At 36.9% G+C, this 9249-nt stretch overlaps 2 protein-coding genes across 2 annotated transcripts; both read left to right on the top strand.

The window, feature by feature from the left end:
- Window positions 1–5210: 5210 nt before the first annotated feature.
- LOC104223359 (protein PELPK2-like) lies at window positions 5211–5579 on the top strand. The gene has a single exon (XM_009774787.1). It carries the CDS (start codon window positions 5211–5213, stop codon window positions 5577–5579), a length of 369 nt encoding a protein of 122 aa, XP_009773089.1.
- Window positions 5580–8430: 2851 nt separating this feature from the next.
- LOC138889224 (uncharacterized) lies at window positions 8431–8964 on the top strand. The gene has a single exon (XM_070172497.1). It carries the CDS (start codon window positions 8431–8433, stop codon window positions 8962–8964), a length of 534 nt encoding a protein of 177 aa, XP_070028598.1.
- The last annotated feature ends 285 nt before the right edge of the window (window positions 8965–9249 follow it).

Genomic DNA, 9249 nt, shown 5'->3' with positions numbered 1-9249 from the left:
GTCATTTAAATTCCCAAAATTCACTCTCCAAATTCCTAGCTTCAAATCTCCGATTTTCACCTCAAAACCACACAATCTAGGTGGAAAAACAACGGGAAAAATAAGATTATTGACAAAAAACGAGTTCAAGAAGCTTACCTCAAGAATCCCCTCGAAAATTCTCTCCAAAATCGCCTAAGTCCGAGTTCAAAATATTGAAATGAAGCTAAAATCGAGAATCCTTGTTTTTAACATTCTGCCAGGCCTTTCGTACCTGCGGCCATATTTTCGCACCCGTGGAACCGCTTCTGCAGAAATCACTTAAGTCACTGGGCTCGCACCTGCGAAAACAACCTACCTTTCCAATCCTTCAAACTTCGCACCTGCGCCATTCTTGTTGCATCTGTGTCCTCGTAGGTGCGGAAGGAACATTGCACTTGCGACCACTGCCATCTCCACCTTGCCCGCTTCTGTGGCTCTCTTCCCGCTTCTGCGGGCTCGCACCTGCGGTGCCCACTCCGCAGGTGCGGTTACACCAGTAGCAGCAACACTTCAGCTACTTCACCAACTCAAAACCAAGTCTGTTAACCACCCGAAATCAACCCGAGGCCCCCGGGACCTCAACCAAACATACCAACAAGTTATAAATCACGATACGAACTTAGTTGAACCCTCAAATCATCTCAAATAAAACCAAAAACACGAATTACACACGGATTCAAGCCTAATGAATTTTGAAATTTTCAAATTCTACAAACAACGTCGAAACCTATCAAATCACATCCGATTGACCTCAAATTTTGCACACAAGTCATAAATGACACCACGAATCTACTTCAACTTCCGAAAATCCAATACGACCCCGATATCAAAAAGTCCACTCCCGGTCAAACTCTCCAAAGTTCAAACTTTCGCCAATTCAAGCCTAATTCTACTACAGACCTCCAAATCACAATCCTGACACGCTCCAAAGTCCAAATCACCTAACGGAACCATCAAAATTCAAATCCGAGATCGTTTACAGATAAGTTAACATCCGGTCGACTTTGCCAACTTAAGCGTTCAATTAAGAGACTAAGTGTCTCAATTCACTCTGACATCTCTCCGGACCCAAACCAACTAAATCGTTCATCATACAATAGCTGTAAAGTGCAAAAGTAACAGCAAAATGAGGGAACGAGGCTACAATTCTCGAAACGACCGACCAGGTCATTACAGAAAAGCAGTATATTTCCGCGTGCATTAGTTTAAATTCCTCAAAACTGAAGTTTGAATAATGATCATTATTGATTTTGTAATCTAGCGATCAGTCCATGTGAAAAAGACTATACATATAATGATATGAGTAAATTCTTGTATGACAAGCTTATTCATATTGTCAGTCAAAAATTCGAATAAAAGAGAAGGGATTGTGATAGACTGGTACTCAGCGAACGTAATAAATTTGATGAATCCTCAGTTCCTCACAATATCGTCCGAACGTTCTTAGCCTTGTAGCATTGTAAATAAATATATAGGAGTAAAACTCACCCTAAAGTTGGTTCCTTTTTTTGTATAAAAAATCTAAAGAAGGAAGTTTAGTATCACTATTTTGATGAGCGACCCGTAACAAGCATATTATTTCTTCCGAGGACAAGATTACACATGGAAATTAAAGTGTTAGACTTCACAATATTGTTGAACTGATGAGTTATATTTGACCATCATTAATCAGGCAAGCAAACATCTCCTAAGTAGTTGAACAAAATTGGAAGGATCAAGAGACAACTGAAATCCTATAGGAGAAACTACATGCATCCCAAAAAAAAAAAAATATTAAAAGAAGAAAAGCAATTTAACAATTTCTGTCTTCTTCTCTTTTTATTTTAAAATGGCAAAATACCTTAACACCCCCTCCCCCTCCTAAACTTGATACAGATTATTAGTTACAGCCTTAAATTATTCATGATCTTAATTACCCCCTCCCCCCCAACTTGGTTTTTTGAGAGTCATTGCCCCCATGGACGCTGATGTGGCAAAGAGTGTGGGTTCACTCACCTGCCATGTGGATTTTTCTGTATATGTGGCATTTTTTTTAAAAAATAAAATATATTTTTACCTTTTTAAGTATGTTACTTTTTTAGATAATTTTTTTTGAATACAATTTATAATAAAACTTGGATAGAACTACATTATTTAGGCTAAATTTGTTTATTTGGCTAAAAATAATTAAGTTTTAGTTAATTCTTTTTTGAATTTAACCTGAAAATAAAGATTCATACAATTGAAATAAACAGTTAAGGCATCTAAAAAGTTATAAAAAAATACATAATTCGAAATTAATTATTAGGCTGTAATTTTTTATTAGCTCTAAATTATGGTGCTCTAAAAATATATATATTTTTTTTAGAGCTATATAAAAAATTATAGCCAAAATAATAAAGTTCAAAATACACATTTGAAATATATTATTCTAAATTATTTTTACTTTTCCTGGTAAAATCTATAAAAAAAATACTATATTTTTAGAGGACCATAATTTAGAGCTATATAAAAAAATTATAGCCTAAATAATTAATTTCGAATTATATATTTTTTATAACATTTTGGATGCCTTGACTATTTATTTCAATTGTATAAATCTTTATTTTCAGATCAAATTCAAAAAAAGATTAACTTAAAATTTATTATTTTTAGCCAAATAAAACAATTTAGCCTAAATAATGTAGTTCTATTCAAGTTTTATTATAAATTATATTCGAAAAAAATTATCTAAAAAAGTAACATACTTAAAAAGGTAAAAATATATTTTCTTTTTAAAAAATGCCACATATACAGAAAAATCTATGTGGCAGGCGAGTGCACTCACACTCTTTGCCACATCAGCGTCCAGGGAGATAATGACTCTCAAAAAGCCAAGTTGAGGGGGTTAATTAAGACCACGAATAGTTTAAGGCTGTAACTAATAATCTGTATCAAGTTTAAGGGGGGTGTTAAGGTATTTTGCCTTTTAAAATCGGAAAAGGGTTAAAAATGTCTCTAAACTATTGAAAAGGTTTTAAAATACCCTTCATCCACCTATTGGGATAAAAACACTCCTCCATCCACTTTTTTGGTTCACTTATGTCCTTTGATTGTTACGTCAATGCTGAATTAAAAATAATTATTATAAAATTTGTAAAAACTAGAAAAAAATCATTTTTAACAAAATATTTTCGTTTTTTTAAACTAATGCACCAGTAGTCCACTAATTTAGTAAAGTCTTCTTTTATGTTTTTTAGTTTTTACAAAAAATAATTCAGTTTTTAGAAAAAAAAAATATTTTTTTTCATTTTTTTCAATTTTTTAAAGCATTTTTTTGTCAAAACTGAAAATAAAATTGTAAAAAAAGAAGGAAAAAAATTGTTTTTAACAAAAAAATTTCGTTTTTGAATTTTTTTCAGTTTTTTAATGCATTTTTTTTGTTAAAAACTGGAAAAACAAATTTGTAAAAACTGAACAAAAATTTGCAAAAACTGGAAAAAAATCGTTTTTAACAAAATATTTTTGTTTTTTAAAAACTGAAATTTTTTTTTTAAAAAAATTAAAAACTGAAAATAGGGGTCGGGTTGTGGGTTTTTTTAAAAACGAGTTGGGTAAAAAAAAAGTCGTTTTAATCTAGTGCTGTCACGTGACACTTCATCCAAAATAGGAGTATTTTTGTTCCAAAGTATGACAGTAGGGGTATAGATAACCCAAAGTTAGATGGAAGTGCCGCATCTTTTTTTAGTTGAACTTTTTATTCGGGTCGGGTCAATGTTTGGGGCAGATTAGTCCGTAAAACAGTTAGATATGGGTTAGTCTTTTTAATAGGTTAGATGTTTTAATTTCGTCCAATAAGAAGTTGTCACGTGGAATTTAAATAATAATTATTTTTAATTCAACATTGGTCTAACAGTCAAAGGGCATAAGTGAACTAAAAAGGTGGATGGAGGGGTGTTTTTAACCTAATAGGTGAATGAAGGGTATTTTTAAACCTTTTTCAATAATTTAGGGGCATTTTTATCCTTTTTTCCGTTTTAAAATTATTTTCGTGGTTTGCTAGGGGCTTGCTACTCAAGTGGGCAAGAGTAGGGGTGTTCATAAAAACCCGAAAACCCGAACCAAACCGACTAAAAAATCGATACTTTTTAGGTTTGGTTTGGTTTTGGTTTTGAATTTTAAAAATCGATCAAATTTGGTTTGGTTTTGGTTCTAATAAAAAAAATAACCGAACCAAACCGACTATAAAAGTAGCTATTTAAATTTATTATTACACCTATATATGTGTATATTTTTATATAAAGTTTCTAAAATCTTATGGTACATCTTAGTCATTTATATTTTTAGTCTAGTTCTTTGCTATTTAATAATCTAATTCTTTTGCCTTTACATTCTAGTTTGATTAGTAGTTTTCTTTTGCTAAGTATAAAAAGAATTTATTTCATGTTAAAAATAATCAATTTTTAATTGAGTAGTTAAATTATTCATCACTATTGATTCAATTATCATCAATATATCTTGGTAAATGATAGATTTCTCAAAGAACAATTGATTTGATAGTGTTATGTTGAAAATGTAGTAGCCGGAATATCCGTTTAGTTGTGTATGTCTCATATTTAAGAAAAACCCCGATAAATGACCGAAAAACCGACAAAAATCGAAGCGATAAAAATCGACTTAATTGGTTTGGTTTGACTCCGATATTTGAAAAACCGACTTACTTGGTTTGGTTTCTTTTTCGAAAAAAACCGACCCAAACCGAACCATGAACACCCCTAGGCAAGAGTTTGCACTCCGTGCATGAACACCGGTGTAACCATGCAAGAGTACTACCATCCTAATCCCATGGTGCCAACTGCCAAGTAGCAAATTTCCAATATAGAATATTTAATTTAAGACTATATAATTTAAAAAATTATTCCATCAATTAGTGGTTTATTAATTGTTCACCAAATATAGTTGATCCATATTTCATCTATACATAACAACTCTCAGAAAACTTCTTGGCTTAAAAATCTCATGCTCCTCAAACCAACATAGTTAAAGAAGGTTAACTAACAATAGAGTTTTAGAATTTAGAGCATATATGCTTCATCACACTAAATCCTCATAGTCCCCCAATAACTTCCCCTATATATACCCTTTAGTACTAATAATCAAACTCATCTCAACTCAAAACACAATTGAATTTGCTTGGAACACAAAGCAATCTAGCAAATTAAGCCATAACAATGGCTTCTTCCATCAATTGCTCAATCCTCTTCTTGATCATAGCATTATTGTCCTTATCAAGCATCAGCACAACACATGCTGCTCGCGGCCTACTTCAGCTTCCAAACTTGCCTACATTCCCATCACTGCCTCAGCCAACAATGCCACAGTTGCCCACTATTCCTAACTTGCCAACAGCAGCCACATTGCCACCATTGCCAACACTTCCAACAGCAACATCATTGCCTTCTTTGCCTGCTTTGCCCTCTGTACCAAAGGTGACTCTGCCACCAATGCCTGCTATGAATCCTATTCCCAACATGCCTTCACTTCCTACCATTCCCACAATTCCAACCATGCCTACACTTTCACCTCCTCCATCCAACTAATCTTGTGGCTGTGACATTTTAATTGTCTTAATTAATTTCCCTGTTTGATCGTATTTCTTCTTCTTTTTTCGCTTTTCATTTCAATCTTTTGAGAGATTCTTACGGTTTATGTATCGTATCATTTGTATTTTCTTGAGTGTTATCTACTCATTGTCTCTTATGTTTTGAAGTAGATGTGAGATCCATGCTTTCAACTTATTATCGTTTGTGTGTGTACTTACTAACTAACGTCGTATTTGCGTCCACTCTGTTCATAATAACTTCCTCTTGTGAACAAAGATTATGGCTTTTAAATAGACCGATCAGGTTAAAACGAAAAAAATATGCAGCAAAGTCAATTCTTATGATCAATATTGTGCAAGCTTTTGAGAGTGAAACCATTGTATACGGTCTAAATCGGAGAGCTTGATTTCGAAGACTTGATTATACCCCGAGCTCGAGTTCGGAAGCTCGAAGTAAGAATCGAGTCTGGCTTGGATATGCGCACCTCGAGAAGCCAGTCGGAGACCCGTCGTGATCTGCTTCGAGGGCAGTGCAATTTCGATGACACTCAAGAAAGAGCGGGAATTTCTCAAGGACACATGGATCAGGGCATAAATTAAAGGATAAGATTTGTACGAAATAGTACGAGTCCATACTAGGTTGTTATACAGGTGTGCCAATAGAATTCGTTACCACAATTAAGAATGTATTATATTGAGGTTTTCTCCTCCTATATAAAGGGGACCCCAATCATTTGTGAAAAACGCATTATTCACTGCAATAGAATATTCTACTCTGCTTTTCTCGTGCACCACAATTGTTTTTCAGTTTTATTGTTCTACTTTATTGTTTTTACCTTATTTCCTCTTAACTCACCTCGAGGCCTCCAAGATAATCGAGTTCGAGGTCTCCGTTGTTCTAACAACACTGGTTTGGCTCATCAATTCTTCTTATTTAAACCTAATATTACTTGTATATTCGCTAGTATTGGAATAAATTACATATCTTTAAAACAACAAATCATCTTTAATTGCTACTCACATTTTTCGAGATAAATAGTTTGGCGCCCACCGTGGGGCTAAAGATAATAGTGATTATTTCGTTACTAATTCTCGTTACACATGTTATCTTTATATTTTTTCTTGTCAAGATTTTTTTATTCTCAGGCTTAGACATGTTTAGCACACAGAATGCACATATTCACAACGACGAAGGTCTTGAAGAAAATAGTTGTATAGGGATCGGTGTACCACCCATAGACCCTGAGAAAGTTCCAAATATGGAGCCGGTTGATATCAGCTCGCAGAACGATATAAATGTGGATTCAGGTGCAGACCCCGTAGGGAATGCGCATAGGGAAGCCCGGCCCGATGGCCAAAGAACACGAGGAATGGAAGAAGGAGGAGTTAATTTTAGCTTCAGAGTCAGGATAGAACTCCAAACACAGGCGAACCAGTGAGCACTCGACGTGCTGAACCAGCGGTTGAAAGACCCGCTAAAAGCGGCTCGGGAACAGACCACACGGTTATGAGAATGCTCGAAGAGCTCGCCAAAAGGATTGAGACCGAAGAAAAGAAGATTGAAGAAAATGACAAAAAGGTGGAGACATACAACTCTAGGGTCGACCAGATACCGGGAGCACCTCCGATTTTGAAAGGACTGGACTCGAAGAAGTTCGTGCAAAAACCATCCCCCCAGAGTGTGGCTCTGAAGCCCATCTCAAAGAATTTTCGGATGCCAAATATCCCAAAATACAACGGAACCACTGATCCCAAAGAGCACATCACCAAATATACTTGTGGCATAAAAGGAAATGATTTGGAAGACGATGCGATTGAGTCTGTTTTGCTAAAAAAGTTTGGGGAAACTCTATCTAAAGTTGCCATGATTTGGTACCATAACTTACCCCCGAACTCTATTGATTTGTTTGCCATGTTGGCAGACTCATTTGTAAAGGCACACACCGGTGCCATAAAAGTCACAACAAGGAAGTCTGATGTATTCAAAATAAAGCAAAGGGAGAACGAGATGTTGAAGGAGTTTGTGTCCCATTTGCAGTTAGAACGAATGGAGTTACCGCCAGTATCCGATGACTGGGCCATACAAGCCTTCACTCAGGGGCTAAATGAACGAAGTTCGATAGCTTTGAAGCAGCTAAAGCAGAACTTGATCGAGTATCCCGCCATGACTTGGGAGGATGTGCATAACAGGTACCAATCAAAAATTAAGGTCGAGGATGACCAGTTGGGAGCCCCTTCGGGCTCAGTTTATCCAAGCAGGTTACTAGCAAAAGAGTCAGGAAATGCAGACAGGGGTCAAGGATGAATAAGGAAAAATATCAGCCATACGTCGAGGATCGAAGGAACATTCTGAGGTGTATCATACCTCGGAATGATCGAAGAGCAGATCGACGTCAAAGTTCCCGGGGGATCATGAGCAAAACCGATTTTGATAGGCACTTGGGATCGGCAAAGGCACCCCGATTATCGGAGTACAACTTTAGCGTCGATGCCTTGGGTATCGTCTCAGACATTAGCAAAATTAGAGATACTATATGGCCCAAACCTATACAGACCGATCCTTCTCATAGGAACCCCAACTTGATGTGAAATATCATGGGCATAGGACCGAGGATTGCAGGCAGCTTAGAGAGAAGGTAGCCTGGTTGTTCAACGAGGGGCATCTTCATGAATTTCTCAGCGACCGGGCCAAGAACAATTTCTAAGAAAGAGAAGCAAACAGGAAGATTGAGCCCGAAGAACCTCAACATGTCATTCATATGATCATCGGAGGAGTCGATATCCCACAGGGCCCCATATTCAAACATACCAAAGTATCTATTACAAGCGAGAAGCGGACTCGGGACTACATGCCCGAGGACACCCTTACATTTAGCGAGGAAGACATCGAGGCCTTATCTCAGCCTTACAACGATGCACTAGTAATTTTTATCCTTTTAAATAAAGTTCAAGTTAAACATATTCTCGTGGATCTAGGTAGCTCAACAAATATAATCAGATCAAGGGTCATGGAGCAGCTCGGGCTGCTTGACCAAATCATACCTGCCTCTCGAGTCCTGAATGGATTCAACATGGCAAGTGAAATAACGAAGGGGGAAATCATCCTCCCAGTCAACGTAATCGGAACTATACAAGACACCAGGTTTCATATCATCGAAGGAGATATGAGGGATAATGCTTTACTTAGAAGGCCGTGGATCCATAGCATGAGGGCAGTGTCATCAACCTTTCATCAAATGATGAAGTTCCCAACAAAGGATGGCGTGAAAACAATATACGGAGAGCAGCATGCAGCTAAGGAGATGTTTGCAGTACATGACTTGGCACAGGTATCGACACCACCCATATCGGAAAAGTCAAAGGACAAACAGGTCACCAAATAGCAATCACAACCCATACCCTCTGTTGAGCCCGAGGTACAGGTGATCGATGAACAGGTGGTTGGGGACGAAGAAGAAGATTTTCTCACCACCCCCCCCCCCGAGCCTTTGTTACCCCTCGAAGAATCGGATGCGACGAAGTCCATGGTCGAAGAACTCGAACAGGCCATGTTGATCAAGCATCTTCCAAAATGAAAGGTATACCTGGGGACGCGGTTAACCCCCGAACTCAGGAAAACCCTCATTCAATTTCTTATCGATAACATCGATTGCTTTGCCTGGTCCCAC

This window comes from Nicotiana sylvestris, chromosome 4, assembly GCF_000393655.2.
Source record: "Nicotiana sylvestris chromosome 4, ASM39365v2, whole genome shotgun sequence".
In the NCBI taxonomy this organism is placed as follows: Eukaryota; Viridiplantae; Streptophyta; class Magnoliopsida; order Solanales; family Solanaceae; genus Nicotiana; species Nicotiana sylvestris.
The sequence above is the reverse complement of the archived record's forward strand: the minus strand, read 5'-3'. Positions and strand labels throughout refer to the sequence as shown.

Excerpts from the sequence above, each read along its gene's own strand:
- LOC104223359 (XM_009774787.1), top strand. The coding sequence starts at position 5,211 with ATGGCTTCTTCCATCAATTGCTCAATCCTCTTCTTGATCATAGCATTA.
- LOC138889224 (XM_070172497.1), top strand. The coding sequence starts at position 8,431 with ATGCCCGAGGACACCCTTACATTTAGCGAGGAAGACATCGAGGCCTTA.